At 34.8% G+C, this 18,329-nt stretch overlaps 1 protein-coding gene across 1 annotated transcript in view; it reads right to left on the bottom strand.

Moving 5' to 3' along the window:
• The window catches only part of WDR27 (WD repeat domain 27), a gene marked incomplete at both ends in the record, with an annotated part of 119,934 nt that overhangs the window by 35,643 nt on the left and 65,962 nt on the right, over positions 1-18,329 (bottom strand). Inside the window, one exon of the mRNA XM_082756162.1 lies at positions 15,317-15,415. Coding sequence (XP_082612288.1) covers positions 15,317-15,415 — 99 coding nt within the window. The remainder of the gene's footprint in view (positions 1-15,316; positions 15,416-18,329) is intronic.

The following is an 18,329-nucleotide window of genomic DNA, read 5'->3' as shown; positions in this document are numbered from 1 at the left end:
AGTGTGCCAGACCTTACAGAACCAGGGGAAATAGTGGTGTAAAAAATCAGCTTTCAAAACTTTTAAACTGTAGTTGATACATGGTAACAATTCTCATCCTGGGTAGTACACTATCAGTTTAAGAATAATTTTACTTTTAATATTTTGCTAGTGAGACACATTTTCAAATTGGCAGTGGATCTACTAGGATATTCTCACTTTCCCCACGAAGTTTCTGAGATAAGAAACTTCTAAGAATCTCCTAAGAAACTTCTAAGATATCTCTGGGAAATTTAATAATACATATATATTATTTTATTATATATTATTATATTATATATTAATATGTTTATAAGGAGAACAACAACAAAAAAAAAAAAAAAGAGTGAGAGAAAACAGAATGATATAATGGAAGATAGAGAAGAGCTTCCTTAGATCATCCATGTGGTTTAAGCCTGCAAAAGACATACTTTACAGACTTGTTCTGAGACTCAGGAAACCTCATATAATGTAATTGCAGCACAAGGTCTATCCTAAAAAATGCTGTTGAATTTATGGTCACAAGTTTCAGGTGCATACTGTGAGACCATGGGTGAGTTTTCTTAATTGTAGGCAAGGAAAAAATAAATTTGTTTCTTCAAAGCAAGGAAAAATTTAATCTATTACTGCTGAATGTACACAGCTCTAATTGAGATTTAAAACCATGATTGCTTTATCCCTTTTTGGATACACTAAAATTTAGATATCCTTGCCTTTTCCTGAGGTCTCTGCATATGGCATGACCTGAAAATTGTGAGGCTTTTGAAAGAACTGAAGTAACAGGCATATACATAAGAAAATATGGAAAAACATTATCGCCTTTTAAGTTATAAGGCTCACCGAGATAACACCTATCGGGCACCTAGCCTAATAGGAACCTTGGACTTCACTAAACAAGTAATGAAAGCAACGTCAGGTTTTGTTTATTTTTTCAGAAAATGGTGAAAGCACTTGTAATAAGTGCATTGAAATAACAGAAAAAAAAATACTGCTTTTTGTTTAGTACTAAATATATCATAAACTCAGCATCATCTCTGTATAGTTCTAGGATTTTTTCTGAGCAAAAATAAGAAGCTTTCCCAATGATTTTTATGTGTAAATATGTATTGAATATAAAATTTAGTAGAATCTAAAGATAAATTGTATAGATCATCTAGTTGTGGTGATGCTAGTCTACTTTAAAAATGATGAAATCTAGTGATTTTTCTCCAAAAATATATGAAACTTACAAGGAGTTATTTTCTGTCAGTGTGAAAAAATGCAGACTGAAATCTTATCAAAAGGGAGTTTCAGTGTCATTTAAAGTACACTCACATGCACCCACAAACAAACAAAGACTCCACGACTTCTGCTTCCAAAAATAAGAGGAGAGCAATAATTTAAAATTTCAATATATGAACAGCTAAGTTTCAAATCACACTTTTTAAGATCACAAGAATCACTATTTCAGGGTGGTGTTTTTTGTTTGTTTGTTTGTTTGTTTGTTTTGTTGTGTTTTGTTTTGTTTTCCCTGAAGATTTCACCTGGAAAACTGTAAAATCTCTTAAAATGGTGATAGTACTTCAGTTGTTTGTGTTTCTGCTGTTACAAGTAGGGCAGCTAGTCCTAACAATAAAGTTGTAAAAAAGGGTGATCAAAATCATAATGTATAGAGTTCTTTATTCCCTAAATTTTCTGCTATTGCCATTACTGATAGCATTCACAGTGACATCAATAATGGGATGAAACCTGAATCAACCTGAGCACTAAAAAAAAAGGAAGTATAAAAGCCTGATGTGTGGAATTAAGAGTATTACTGTACCATAGATAAGACACGTTCTAAAAGGGATTAGTTAGATGCAGTCCATGTTACCCATCTGTTCAGGTTTAAGGGGGTAAAAAAAGGTGTGTGTGAGGGGATTTTTATAAAATAAATAATGTCAACTGTGAAATTAAATGGCTTTGTTTGTTACCAGCATCATAATAAAGGTCATTGTACCTTTGCTCCAACAGATGCTGAAGAAAGTTAATGGTGAAAAACAAGAGTTACCATTTTTGGAAGAGTGGAGCACAGCCTTATTCATAGAGAGGTTACAGAAGAAGGAAGAAACGGAGAAAACAGGACAAAAGAGAGACTATGTCACTTTTGTATAAAAAAGCTCAGGCATTACATTAACTATAATAACAATATCAGCTACATGCATTGGCTAAACATATAGAAATTTTTCAATGAGATCATAGCCACAAATATGAAGTTTCAGTTGTTGTTTTTTTATGACATAATCAAAGATCTGATATAACTTTATTCAGGTCACCAGCAAAATACTTATTTAAAGTATACATGTAAAATAAAGGCAGAGTTAGCAAATTCAAATGTAGAGGTAACTCCGCCTTTGGGCTGTGGAAAATACGTGAGAAAATTTATGAGAATGACTGTACGAGGTTAGACCAGCCCAATATCCTGCCTCTGATAGTGACCCAAAGTGGATGCTCAGGAAATAAGAATGTAAGAGATTAACTTTTAAGAATAGCAAGTTATAAGAAGAGACTAAGTACATCATCCCTAATGTTCTGACCGTAGAACTTGAAACCCAAACACATTTCACGTTAAATATGATTTCTATGTATTCTGATTTACCTTTAATGGATTTCTTGCCTATGAATATGTCCAGTCTTCCTTTAAAGCAATATAAATTTTGAGCATGTACAGTATCCCATATCAAATATTCCAAAAATTAACTATTTTTAGGGAAAATCCTTGTTTAATTTGTTTTCAAGCTATGGCACCTTCATCTGATGTCCATTAATTCACTATTGAAAAATGAACAACTATTTCTCACCCATCTTCTGCAGGCTATGAAATTTCCGCATGACTTATTTAGACATCTCATATAACATCTCAGAATTGCTTCTTTTCCAGGCTGAAGAATCTTTATTCTAATCCGTTACTTCCTCTGTCAAAGTCATTCCATGTCTCTGAGCAACTTTGTGAGTCTTTTCTGAATCATTTCCAATTTTATTATATCTTTTTTTTGAGATTGGCAGAACCAACTTGCACATAGACTGTCATGTATGTATACAATGACATGAAGATGTCTGTTCTGCTTTCTGTTTCTTTCCTCATAACTCGACATTGTTTTACTCACTGCTACTGAACATTAAACTGATGTTTACATGCAACTATGGAACCCCAAGATCTTGTTCTAGATCAATGACTGGCTCAAAGGCAGTTTTTAGACATTTTTTTCTTCCCTAACCATGCGTATCACTTTTCTAAAATAGAATATAAGTGAAAATTGTGTTCAATTTTTCCCCAGACTCTAGTAATGCTGCCTATTTAATCTTGTGACATGTCTGTTGCATCTGTTCTTATTCAGAATATTTATCGTCTTCTTTTATTATCTGTCCTTGCTACTTGTAGATTAAAGATTTATATTTTATATTTTATATTTCCACTACATTAAAATAGTTGGTCTCTAGTTTGTGTTGTTGTTGCTTTTTTTTTGTTGTTGTTGTTTTTTATTTTTAAAAACTAGTTAAAACATTCACACAAAAATCAGACTAACATTTTTTTCAATGGTAGCATTTTTTCAAGTGTTAATGTTTATTTAAACTTCAAGCAATACTTTTCCTTTCTACTGTTTCAATCTCTTTTTGTTCTTCCGGAACGAATGAATGAATCAATGAATGTTTTCTGACATTAACACCTAATGTATTTCTTTGCTTCTATATCTTTTTTTTTTTCCTAAAGCATCATCTGGATACCTTCCTTTCAGTGTTTCTGTTACATGAACCTGGTGTTTTCCAAACAACGTGCTAAAGACTCGTCCCCGAAATGTGATTATACTAACTTTAAAGTAAATGAAGCATCACTGAAGTACTTTTATTTGTGATCTTTAACGTTTGTTTTTTTTTTTCAATTAAATATATGAGTTAATTGAAGATATGTTAAAAAAAAAATCTTCTAAGATAATCTATTAAAATAATGCATGTTTACATACATTGATATGCTGTATTAATTTCCATTAACTTCAACCATATTTTTGTGTGTGAAAAAATAACAATTATAATTCACTATTCTCTTGGTTGCATGATCCTTCTGAGATTTTCTTCAGGAAAGCAGCAGTGTAGCAGAGCAAGTGGCCTGGTAGACCATCTCCTTGGCATTTTCCATATGTATTGGCTTTCACCTGATATACTGGCTTTTCTGTCACAGTCAGAGTAATTGACACAGGGTCTAGTTTTCCTACCTTTGCATGAACATTGTAAGGGGAAGGATATAGGAATGTAAAATTCTGGCCAACTTTACCTCCTATACTTTTTCAGACACAAATTCTAGTGTTAGTGTTTTTTTCCTTCTGTTAATTAAATGGTTTGTAACATGACAAAAGGCAACTAATAAACAAGGAGTAGGAACTCTAGGAAACTGCAGGAAAACATTAATCACTGATAAGCAGCTGTAGTAAAAATTAGCCTCAGTTGGCTATAATGGCTATTTTTACTTTAAATTCACATCTTAGACTATTCCGTGTTAGATGTCATACAAGCAGAAATGTTTTCTGTTTTATTACAGCATTTGACAAGGCAAAATGAAAACATTAAAATAAGATAAATGACATACACTAAAACATTTTCTACATTAAAATTGATCAGCCTTAGAAAAAAAAAATCTTAAAAGCATATTTTGTTTCAGGTTATTCTCTTATAACTGGAGGTTATATCACATCACATTTCTTTTTCTGTCACTCTTTCCCTGTTTCCAGGCATTGAACTAGCTTCTCTTGGAAAACAGAAATAAAATAACCAAAGTCAGGGAGAACAAATATGCTAGAGTTTCATGTTTCTGCCATCATCCTCTGATGATCCTTCTTCAGAATATCTGATCTAAGAAGTGGCTCACTTGCATTCAGGTGAAAGAGTAACACACTTACTGAGGTAACATTCAAAGATGAGCTACATCTTTATAATTTGCCTTTCTCCAAACCTAACTTCTCTTCAGTGCATAGCATACATGTATTCTCTTCTTCACTGTCTTTTTTGTCAGGATTTTCTGACCAGGTAATGTCAGAAGTCTATGTGACTCTCTCCAGGTGTTCTAAGCAGGAGAGCAGAAATGAAGGACATAAATGTTTGAAAAAGTCCCACACATGGGCTTGTAGTATGGCAGTGGGAAAGTGACCTACTTGTTTCAAGAAAGGTTCTTACATGAGTCAGCAGCTTGAGGGATGGGATACTGCTTAAGACTGGTTAAAAAAAAATGTTACAGGATGTTTCAGCTAGCATGATATGGTTCATCTATGTTTTTTCATAATTTATTTACGATCTCCTCAGATTATAATACAATCATTTTAACACATGAATAACCATGGTTGTTAGACATCTCAAATACCACTCTTCAGAAATGCAGCAGCTAGGAACAATGGTGATCCCAGCTCTTGAATATTTCTACAGCATAACAGTTACAAGATGTTCTTATCAGGATTTATTCTTTCCTGCCTACTCCAACACATGCTACAGTCCTGAAAGAAAGACGGCAAAACAGAAGCCCCCATCTGCCAAATCAGCTCATGCAAAATGCTTGTTAGAGGGTGAAGAACTGGACAGTTCTGAGCCTGCTGTTCTTTATGCAGTAGAGTGGAAGTTTGTAAGAAAAGAAGCACAAAAGGCAGCTTTAAAGAATTTCTGCTTCCCTCCTTCCCCAAATTGTGCTGTACACAGTTCAGATAAAGCCAGGAGCTAGGCCAAAATGTTTGGTGTGGCTATATCATACTCCACCGGACAGCTGGAATCATTTTATGTTGCTATTTTAATTTGAGACAGAAGTTGTGTCTGTTTTCCTTTTCATATTTAATCTGTTAGCTAAGATTTAGCATTCCCTTTTCCAAAAGATCATTTGGAATGCATTATATTTGACACTTCATTTTGCTTGTGTTTCATCTAATTGTACTTTTAACAGCTGAGTTCTGATTTCTTATACATCCTCTATACATTTATATCATAATTGCCAATACGTTTGGTCCCACGTTTCTTGAAGACCATGTAAGAAGCTGGAATCTGCTTGTAATGCAAACGTGTGGATTTTAATCAAGGTGGGGCAAAACACTTTGTACCTGTTCTACATGAAAGACCAGGAACTGTAGAACTGATCTCCCCCCAAAAAATAATTTCTAGTATCAGCAAGCATTGGACTGCATTCTCTGAATGGTCTTTGTTAAGAGAAATGCTTGATGATGACACTCAGAGAGCAAGATAAAGAAATGAGATATTTGAAAGACAACTTCCTAGAGGACTATATAAAACAATTAAATCCTAATTTGTACTTCTATGAAAGGAACACAATTGAACAAATTCCTAATGATTAGTCCTTTACTTCTTCCTGTTTGCCAAAGCTTCCTCACTTAAGCTAAGACTGTATTTGAAGCACAAGATTTCCGCTGCACAAAATATTTTTCTAAATGCCCCTTTGTGAAGTGTGAAAAGTAGATGTTCATTAGTTTATCCTTTTCAGTGTTATATTATTGGGTCCTGCAAGACAGTTGTGTGGTGTGTGAGGGGAACAAGAGAGGTTACTTTATCTGGTCGCTTCACTTTGTGTCATTTGAAGGATAGTTTTTTTGAGGCATTGAGCAAACTGATTTTCAGATCTGTTAAGATCAACTGGGGGTTCTCAGCAACTATGAAAACCAGGCTTTGGGCATCTCACTTTTGCTATTATTTTTTTTTTTTTTCAGAAAGAAGGCATAACTTAAAGTGTAGAAACTATTATTGCTAACTTTGCAGCTATTCTCTGACCTCTCTCCGTAGGGCTTTCACTCCCTCCTTCTAGGCACTCTCTTCATCTCTCCAATATCATCACTTCCTTCCATACATATGTAGGTCAGTTGCCTCCAATTCTTACAGTTAGTCTCCACCTTTCCCCCTTCGCCCTCATTTTCTATCTGATGATCTCCAAGAAGCTGTCTTTTCTCCAGAGTATTCCTATGACTACAGTTGGTGCCTTTCCTTCCTGCTCCCAGCCAATCCTATCTCCTTCCAGTCCACAAGTGACCCCAGCTCTCCCCGTCTACATTCTTGGTAAATAGAACTCAAGTCAAACAGCTGAATAACCAATTTTTTAGTACCATCACTTAAGTATCATTCAGGCTATTAATGCCATTCAATAAAATATCTACACTTGTAAGAACTACAGTAAAGATTTTATGACATATGTGCTATAAATTGAGAAGCTTACCAGTGCAAGCATATTTATCTAAAATCATATGCTGTACAGCTGTGGTTTGCTGGCAACATACTTAGAATGGCTGGAGTATCCCATGGTTAAACTGAATTATATTGTCCTTACTAGCTCTCAGAAGATTTTCCTTTAAAAAAAAAAAAATCCACATCCTTCTTCAGTGTTGTCATATGTGCTTACAATAATTTTTTAAGTATAAGCAAACTTTCCTGCTAAACAACAACTCTCATACTAAGTGACACAAAGCATTACTGCTTATTAAAAGCTGCAAAAGAAACATTATTCCTGCTATATGCAGAGACAAACGTGCAAAGTGAGAAACTCTGGTTATGAGATACCAAAGACTGGAATAAACTCAGTAGGACTACCTGCTGTGTCACTCTTTTAGATTCTCCACAGACTCAAGTGCCCTCATAGTACAATTGTGGTACAACCAGAAGCTTCCTCCCCAATTAAAGCAGACCTTACAAAAGCAAAGACCAAGATTTGTAAATGTAAACAGTAACTTAAAGGTAGGAACCAAACTAGGCACTCTAAGGAAATCAGGCCCCCTTTGAGAATTCCCACAGGTGGTAAAGCTGAAGCCCCTCCTTTCCCCCAAGCCACTTAGAATAGGATCCTATATTTAGGATAAAAGACAAGCTGTAATTTTGTGCTTTGACTGAATTTCTAAATCCATGTAACCTTTGCAAGTTGACAGATTATGCAGCTCTCTAAATTTGAAGAGTTTCTAATAGACTGGACTATTATTAACAAGTTATTTGCTTGTTTCTGAAGATGTAAGCTACACAGCTACATCAGTCAATGACTTTTTTTTTTTTTAAACAAAAAGCACTCTTACATAAAAACAAACAAACATAACCCAAGCAAAACAAAACAAAACACCACCAAAGTTCTCGCTCCCTGCCACATTTCTTCAACAGCCTTCAAGGAGCTGTTGCATTTCACAGAGTTCTTTTTATCCTTATTTTTGGCCCAGTCCAACTTTTCCTCCTAAGTCTTGTAGTCTTAGTCTCATAAGAATATGCAAAGATACATGCATCTACCTTTGGCTGCTTTACACAAATTTGTACCATTTACAAGTGGATCACACCTAAGCATCTTTTAGCTGATGAGAGTTAGGAAAAGTTGTCTTAGTTCTGCTATCCCAATCTATTTTAGAAATAATACTATGATAATAAATGTTTTACAGTGAAATAAAATTCAGTCAGACTGGTGTTTCAGTAAATTGGATAGAAAAATTAAACTGATGTGCTCATTAAATTTAAGAACACAACCACCTCAAACTGCCATTCAAGTCACAGAGACTAGTCACAGAAATGAGAGTACACAGGTTTGGCTAACAGTACAAAGAGAAGACAAGGAAAGAATAAATTCAACTGCAGAGAGTACAAGGTCAGCATCAGGCTTTTTTTCCTTTTTAATGCAGGTATCTTCTTTATTTGGATGAGAATCAAGAAAATAACTTCTCACCAGACACAAACTGTAGTACAATTGTTGGCAAAGACAGTCCTCATACAAAGCCTGCATTACTGCAACCTACTGCTCATAAGGAAAACAAACAACTGAAACCTCTTCGTCAGCATCTTAAAGTAGTATATAGAAAGGACAGCGCTGCAGAATAGTAAGTAAAGTGTTGAAGACTTGTTGTTAAGACATGCAAGGAAGAGTTGACTGACTGGATGTACAGACCCAGTTCATCAAAAACGTGAAATAAGATATGCTAGCTTAAGCATGCAGTTGCAAATATGTTTTGTTTAACATATACACTGGCATAAAAGTAAAAATTTTAAGATAGCAAAATAGCTTGCTCTTAAGAAAAATCACTTAAGATAGCTGTGTACATCACAGAAGATGCTTGAAGGCCTCTAAAGTAGAAAAGATACTAGAACAATTAGTTTTGGTAATTTGTTATATTCTGGAATAATTAACAATTTAGTAGTACCACCCTCCAGGTCAAAAAAATAAGTGTCTTCTTTTCTCCTTTAACAATAATTTTTAAGCAGGACAGTAGTGCGTTTACAGAATATCATTTTATAGGCATATCAACTGTAATTGTTTAACAGGCATAGCAGAGGCATACTCAGTTCAGCTCAGGCCAAAAAAATTCCTAAAAGTCTAGGAAACTGTTTCTTCTGAGATGAAAAGCAACCCACTTGCAAAAGTGTATTTGTTCTGGAGTTAATTAAAACCCAAAAGAAAACATTCAGTCTTCAGATTTTTACCAGGTGTCCTTTTCCACAAATATCCTTACATCCATAGTCTCAGTATCTAGCTTTCTGAGGCTTCAGGAAACCGTTGCTACCCTTTATAGATTTGTAACATTTTATCATCTCATATAACACAAGGGGTCCTCTGTTCATTATCTGCTACCGAGCTGCCAGATTTTAACTTAAGTGAACTTTCTGCCATGCAAACAAATGTTCTCACCACTTTTCAAACCACTCTTCCTTGCTGCTTTCTCATTAGGAGAGCACTCACACTCCCAGATACACTCCTCTGGAGTTTTCTGATATGACTACAGCTTCCCCCTATAGGTCCAAGTGAGCTTACTTTCCATCTTCTGCTTCTACTTCTTTCATGAGTACAAAGGTCACTCCAGGAATGGAAGATCAGAAAAACTGACAGCTGGCTGCTTATTCCTCTCAGACAGAAAACTGAAGGAGAAATAAAAGCTAAAATAGTAGATTCTATTTACATCTACTATTTTTGATATATTTGTGACTAGGATCAAAAGAACCACGTGAAAGAGTTTTTCTGACTTCAGAAAAGTCATATTAGAGGTCAAACTGGTCACAAGTTTTATATCTACATGATTTAATCTCTGACAAGATAGTCCTGAGTCTTAAGGAAGAATATCATACTGGAAAAAATTTGGCCTACATAGGGATGACACAAGACTGATTTGATACTAAAGCCAAAACTCAGCAAATTAAAGTCTGAAAAAGAATTTTCCATATCACTAAAAAAGCTACCTCTATTGTGGAAAAATATATGATGAAGTGAACCATCAATAGTGAACCAAAATCGCAAAAGAATAGCATTTTTATACCATTTGTTCTAATGTGAAATCTCCAGATGCTACCACCAGGAAAAGTATACTTTGTTAGTAACTAGTAAAAGACAATAACTCATATTCCCAGACACATCCAAAACTACCTGTAGCCAATTCTGACTCAAGTGGTTGTTTTAGTGCCTGTCTGAAAGATCCACAAGCAAACCTACTTTCTAGGAGCACTATGTATGTCTCCCTTCAACCAGGTGAGCAGAAAATCAGTATGAAATTTTCAGTGAAATCCACAGGTAGAAATCTATCTGTGGAAGAAATTTCCAGATCTCTATCATTTATTTAAAATTCTCCATCTGCAAAGTAATTCACACACTGTCCATTATTTTGTGACCTAAACTTGCCATGATATAACAGTATGCCTGAAACTAATGCTATTTGAAATACAGCTGTACTCACTGAACATACAATCAGACAAATTAATGCAATAAAAAAAAAAAAAAAGAGTAACATAATGTACACACATGTACATTATATATTTTCCTGATAAAACAACTTGTGAACTGTTTCATTCACATTATGAGCAAGCAATTTCTATTTTCCATTTGAAATTATGTGGAAGTCAAAAGATATTAATGCTTTCTAAATGACAATTTTAAATTGTCATGCCTTCACAAGAGGCATGCCTATTTGTATGTGTGTGTGTCTTTTCGCTGTCTCTCAAAGCCACCCCTCAGAACATCAGTGGAGCTGTAGCAATGCAAACTGATATCAGTTATCATTCAATCCTGAAATAATGAATTCCAGCACCCTACATTGGCTCACAGTTTGGAACTCCTTTTTTATTTTTATTTTTGAAAGCAACTAGAAATAAGAGAAGTAATATGTGACAGCATACACCCAGCTTGTATAAAGATGAAACCAACACTATACAAAAGCCACCAAGAAAACCAGCAGATGGCAATAGTGTCCCCATTTGCTTTTATTCTGCTTCAAAACTATTTCATAAAGAGATGATTTATTCCTTCCCCATTTGGATGATAAGATTCCCATCCTATTTTAACTTAGATTCACACAAGTGTATTGGAGTTAATAGTTGCAGTTTTTATAATGAAAAATTAAAATATCCCTTAACATATATTCCTTAAAACAGATTGAAATTCAATTAATATTTGTGGTTAGCTAAATACTTTTCCCTATATAAGTTTTGAAAAATTAATGAAATAGGGAAAGAAGACTGAGAGGCTAAAATTGAGAAGTTGTCTTGAAAATTAAAATAAGAAAATCAATGCTATCTGACTCTTCTTCTCTGGCTTTCATGGCAACCATTTGATAAATAACTCCAAAATACAATCTGATGAAAGGAAAAATGCCCATCAGTAAATAATAATAATAAAATCACTATAAATCACCAAAAAATCACTACCCATCCAGGTTTTCTCTCTCTCATTTCTGGAAGAACATTTATGCAAGTGAGACTTATAATAATGGTTGGAACAAACTGCCTCATGGACAGGTGCTGGGCAAGGAACCACTGAACTGGAGTGCTGCCAATACACCTCACATTTGGCTGGATCTTTCCACAGCAGAAAGATCAGCCAGAATGTTTGAATTTCACTCATCAGCCACTTCCCTTTTTTCACCCTTTAATCTTTCCCCTGCCAGTGTTTCACTCTGAATGCAATGGGGCTTTGTGCAGAGGTTATCCAGAACACAATCTAATTCTTAACTGTATTCATTCAAACATTGGATGAAACAAAAACAGTGTCGATGTTAAATCCCTAACTAGTGGTAGCAGTAGGTATAAAAATCTTCCAGTGTTGGAGACTCTGGCTGCCTCATACAAAGTCTTTCTTTCAAAGCATGGGATTATTTTCTGATTCACATGTGGCTCACTTTTTTCCCACTCTAAAAGATTCTCATTGCATTTTGAGCTCCTTCTGCAGCCTTCTCCTAGCACCTCTGAATATAACTTCATGCCAACTCCTTTACTGGAAAACTTAGGTGTGTGTGTATATACATATAGATATATATAATTTGGGGGGGGGGGGGGGGGAGGGGGTATGGGGTAAGGGGATTGGTTGGTTTGTTTGATGTTTGTTGTTGTTTTTTGTTATACAACTCCCCCCAGAAATACTTAGAAAGCTTTTCAGACTACTTTATGGAGAAGAACTTAGTTATCCAACCTTACATTTTAGCCGTAATCTTTCAAAACAGCAGTTTCTGCCTATTTCTTGCTTTTTGGTAAGGTATTCCTGATAACATCAGTTTCCAAATCTTCCCCCAGAACCATAACTATGGGGAAAATTGTAACATAGTTGAAATCCACAGCTCTCATTTCTCAAGGAAGAGCTCTTCATGAAAATGGGTTTTGGTCCTTGAACTTCTAGCTTTTAGCCACAATACCAAATTAACTGTGTGATTTTTTATGAAGTTCATTATGGAAGGCCTGTTGTCCAGAGGCACACTCAGTTATACCATCCATAGGCAGCACTTTCTTTATACCTTTTGCTCATTCTGCCCCTCTTATCAACTGATTTGTCTGAACTTGGTTACTTCAAAGTCTTGAGTTATAGCATTGCAACTAAGCCACTAGACTTCATCAGTTGGACTCTGATTATAATTTTTCAACCAAAGTGCATGCCAATAGCTGGACCACAAGAAGATGATGTTGGAAGACTACAGGAAGTCAGCTCTCCCCTTCAATATATAAGAACTTCACTACTGTTGCTGGTTATCTGGGAGAAGAGGCTGACCCTCAGCTCCCCACACTTTCCTTTCAGGTATTTGTAGAGAGCAATAAGATCTTGCCTGAGCACCCTCTTCTACAGAATAAACAACCCAAGTTCCCTTAGCCACTCCTCACAGGACTTGTGTTCCAGGCCCTTCACCGGCTTTGCAGCTCTTCTCTAGGCACATTCCAGGGTATCAGTGTCCTTCTTGTATACAGAGGCCCAAACTGAATGCAGTACTTGTAATGCTGAATCCAAAGACTAGAAATACATAGTTTTCACCACAGAATAGCAATAACACATTTTCTGTGTTCAAACAACTTATGCAAAAGGAATAAAACTTCTAGAAATTCTAAAATCACAGAAATATACTTTTTTTTATATATGGAAAAATGAGATAAGTAAATTTTAAAAAAATACTCTTAGATGTAAAGAAATTAAACTCATTCCATAAATATTTTTGAACAGTAGTGGCTCTTGTTGAGGAAATAGTGAAGTAAAGAGGAGATACTGTGCAATCCAGGGTCATATACAGAGAGAGAGTTACCACTGTTGACTCTTTAAAGTAAGAAGAAACATTGAAAGTAGAAAGTTTCACTACAGTTCTAATAAATAAAAATAAAGAAGGTAAGTCTATGGGAATCAAAATATCATGCAAAGACTTGATGGGATAAACTTGCTGTTGGGAAGCCTTGGTTTCTACAGCTTAGATAACAGACTTCTATGTATATATTGGTGTACTAAAATTAAGACATAACACTGAAATATAATGCTGCTAACACATTGTAGTATTACTGATCAGTAAAAAATAAAAACTGTCAATGCCTAATGCTAAATTTCTTTGGAATATTCTTTATTTATATCTGAAAGGCACAAAACACAACAATAACAGCATTTCAAAATATTGTCATAAAGCTGTTCGACTGTTTATTCCAATACAGCACATTTAAAATAACATTGATTTGTAAAATTTTCAGGCCTTTGAGTAATTAGGGTAGGCCCAAGTCCCTTGCTAATTCCCTGTCCCAGTGTATTTCTTTATTAAATTCTCAGGATTAGGAGCAATCTACTCAGGTAATTTGAGATAGATTTATTTTTTCCCCTATGAGTATAAGTTTATAACACATTCCATGGCAGAACTCTTCTTTGTAAGTAGTGAGTGAGAGCATTTATTGCTGCAGCATCCCACACAAGTTTAGAGTGGACACCATAATCACTCTACAGTTGAAAATAGATGAACAGTTTAACATAACCTTACACAGTCCATTGACACAGTAAATTGACATGTAAATATAAGAACAGTGAAAAACAAAGTTATATTTCCCAGTATAAATCCATCTCTAAGTAGAAATTCTCTCTGTGTGTGAAAGATGGTGTGTATTATAGAATTGTATAGACCACAGGTCTTACATATCAGCAAATAAAGCTTCTATATTCTGAATAAGCAAAAAGTAGAGGCGTGTGTGTGTATAAAAAACCCTTGGTTATTTCTTTAGCTTTGTTTACTTTTCATATCATTACTATATTATATGGATGACAGATTATAATAACCTCTTCTGAGTTACAAACTCAGAAGAGGTTATTATAATAACATCAAAGTAATCTCAGGAAAGGAAGCATGATTATTTCTTCTTTAAAGCTGAAGCAATGGGAAATAGACAAGGAAGAGGTAAATTGCAAAAAGGTCCCTCCCCAGTCTGTAAAGGTCTAGGAACAGAAATAGCCAGGAGTCCTGAGCTCTAGTGCAGATTATACCTGAGGGGTATGGTCAGATTTTACTTTCAGGTCTCCAAGCAATATATATAATTGGAAAAAGAAGAACAAAAACAAAAAAAAAGACTTTTGAAATCTTAAAAAATGTCCCTTAACAATATTTAAATATCAAAAATCAACATATCAAGAATCATAAACTAACTATTTTTGTGTTTGGCTAATTCTTAAAGATTCAAAAAGTACTTATAAGGAGTACCTATAAGACGCATTTTGAGGAGGATACCAAAGAGTGATGAGAAACACTGATGACTGGGCAGAGAACAACTGCAGAAGAGAGGGGACATGAGGACATATGTCAATATTGGAAGTGTCATAATGAAAGAGGTTGGATTATATGGTGTTGAGAATATTACAGGGAAGCTTGGGTAGGTCCACGAATACCAACGGGAAGATGACTTGTGAAAAAAAATCCAAAAAAAAAAAAAAAAAATAGATTCCATTAGTTCCATTGATTATAGAGAAGTGTTACTTTCCCAAATTATCTTCAGACAAATGTGAAGCACACAGGTGAGCAAGCTTACAGTGAAGGTTTTACATGTTATAATTACAAAGTGAAGAAAAAAAAAGTCTTACCTGTGGAGATGAAGGACTGAAACCCACATTGACGACACATTCTCTGTGTCCCCCCAATTTATGTAAAAAGGTACTTGAATGCATCTCATATATATAAGCCTTAAAAACAAAACAAAAAAAAAAGTAATATTTTCACTTTAAAAAGCTATGAAACATTCTCAAAGCATTAAATGATATTCCAAGAGGAGAAAATATTCAATCTGCAGAGAAGTTAGAAATGCTTTCAAAATAGTTAAACAGGTATAAACCACATCAACATTTAGAAGGGATTTCTATAGCTCAAGATAATTTAACAAATGGTTAATTAAATTAACCCAAACAGTATGTGTGTGTGTGTGTGTGTGTATATATACATATATATATATATATATTTAGAAGGAGTAATGTAATCTTTTCCCCTTGAACAATTAAATATTGAGTATATCCCAAAATGTATTTTAAGGGTGTTCTTCATAATTTAAACCCTTTTTAGATAGAAATATGTAGAAATCTAAAACCTTCATTTCTAAATTTGGAAACTCTCAGGTCTGTGGCTACATGAAATAGAATCCTTCAGTTTCTACACAAGGCTGATGTTTCAAATTGAACAGCATAGAATTCAATAACAAATCAATCACTATTATGAGCAACACAGGTATCAGTGAGGAAAAAAAAATGTTGCTACCTGTCTTCTCTTCTCAAAGGAAAGAGTAAAAAGTGCTTTCCAAGGAGTAAATTCAATTTAGTATCAAAACAATTATGCTCTTATTGGTACAACCTCAAAAAATGGAATCATACCAATGCAGAATTGTATTAAGAAAAAAATCCAAAATCCAATGAAAGTCATAGACATGTCGATACTATGAAAACAGCTGAATTGTGCATTTAAATTAGTGTTATCTTTCATTAAAAAAAAAAAAAAAGTTTTGAAACAGAAATGGTTGTATAGGTCCCCCACTAAGCTGTAGTGAAAGTCACATGTTTGCACGAAGTCACATGCTTTATACTATATTTTTCTGGTATAAAACAACAGAAAGTTGGTAATCCAAACTTCACAGTTGCAATAAAAAGCTAAAATGTTCCTTTGCACATATTTAATATCTGCTGCATTTATTAAATATCCAGCCTATGAACATGGAATTTGGAGGACAGCTTAATATAACCTAAAGCAAACTGTGCACACATACTGTTACAACAACCTATTACTCCCTTGCCCTTCTATTGCTCCCTTACGCACACCTGCTTTTAAAATTTTTTGTTGCTATCCCAAGAGGAATGCAATCATTCAGACCCAGGGCAACTCAGTTGCAAACTACTACAAGATACATGTCCTCAAATCTTGTGGACTCAACTGACAAATCTTCCAATTCATGAAAAGAATCATGGACATAGGCCGCTCCTGAGAATCACTTAATGCTTCACTCAGAAAACAAATCTCATCAGCTGACTCAAACGATTCTCTAGTCCAAGCCAGTACCAAAGAAACATTGCATAGTACTCAGTGTCAACTATTCCATTCATGACTATATTCACTGAGAGGCAATCCAAGAGTCCAACTGTAAATCTACTTAATTGTATCCTGTTTATATACCTCACAAATTCTGAATTCAGTCCAGGATATGGACTTAAAACCACCTACTGGCTTCAGTCAAGCACCTAAAAATGGATAGAAAAATAAGTATCCATTTTTAACCTCTGGATCTTTTGTAACATTCTATATGAATATTGCCATATTAACTGGAGAAAGCATCAGAAAACCCAGTAATGTGTAAAAATCATTGTGTCCTTCCCTAAAGGATACAAAAAAAAAAAAAAGTCACGAAGTTTGTTAATTGGAAACTCTGTCTCAAACAGTAAGACCCTCCTGCCTACCTTTTATGCATGTCAGGAAACTGGTCAGAATAAGTATTTGACTGATAGTAATATACAAGCAGCAATTTTTGTTTTAAAATGTATGGCCATACCACAGCTACTATGACCTATACCACCTGGAATGTGATCAGTTCACAAGGGAACAGATAGACAAAGGGAACTCAAATACAATAAGAGATTAAAGTGCTGTAATAACACGCACCCCAACCCCTCCCCACTCCCCCCAAAAAAAGAAAAAGGATATACAATAGACATGATGAAGAGTACAACACAATATATCAGTAGTAAATTCAGTCTGTACACAGAACTACTCAAGTTCTTGCTGTTGTGAAGTTTTCCATTCAGAAACACAACTTATGTTTATAAATACCTCCAGTTTATCACAAGATTCCTCTTTATTGACTTAAAAATGCTAAGCCATAGGTTTGGTTATTTACTTCACACTACAAGCAGATTACAATATTGCCAAGTAATTTGACTTAAAAAGAGAAGGTTTCAGAAATGTTTTTAACATCACAGTAGCCTCCAAAATTTCCCTTGCTTTATAGGCTGCAAGATCACATCCATCCATTCTCCTCCTTCCATACTGACTCTCCATTTTTCTCTCTGATTATACTATACTAAGACTCAAATTATATTAACATTTATTAGATGTGACATCTCTGTGTGCTGCTGTGTTTGTTACCTCAGTAAATGTAATGTTGTGCTCCCTACTTCATACCAAGCTGTGTCACATTGTGTGCTACCTGGCTGTATGGTACAGACTTCTCACAGGACTTTCTTACTTCCAAAAAACAGAGAAAGTGCTAGCAAGGACTTTTTCTACTCCAGCAAAGATGAAGTGTATAGATTGCAGTCAGGTTGTACTTTACCACCACAGTGTCAGTGCTATCATGTCTACATAATTAATGGGAAATATTTAGAAAATGAGCGAGAGATGAGATGCTACTGGGGTAAGAAGTCCAAAATCCAGGAATAATCCAGAAAGGAAAGGACTATGCTGAAGGAGAAAAGATCAAGCAATACTTCCATTTCCTGAACAGGATGCTCCTCTGCATGTAAATGTCTGATGAAAGAGGGTATTTGTGAGAAAAAGAAGAGATCGTCCTTACCAAATGCCTCTCCAAAATCCTGTGGACCTCTTGTCAAAATGGTTCAATAG

The sequence above is a fragment of the Aythya marila genome, assembly GCF_965140915.1.
Source record: "Aythya marila genome assembly, chromosome: 3".
Taxonomy (NCBI): Eukaryota; Metazoa; Chordata; class Aves; order Anseriformes; family Anatidae; genus Aythya; species Aythya marila.
The sequence above is the reverse complement of the archived record's forward strand: the minus strand, read 5'-3'. Positions and strand labels throughout refer to the sequence as shown.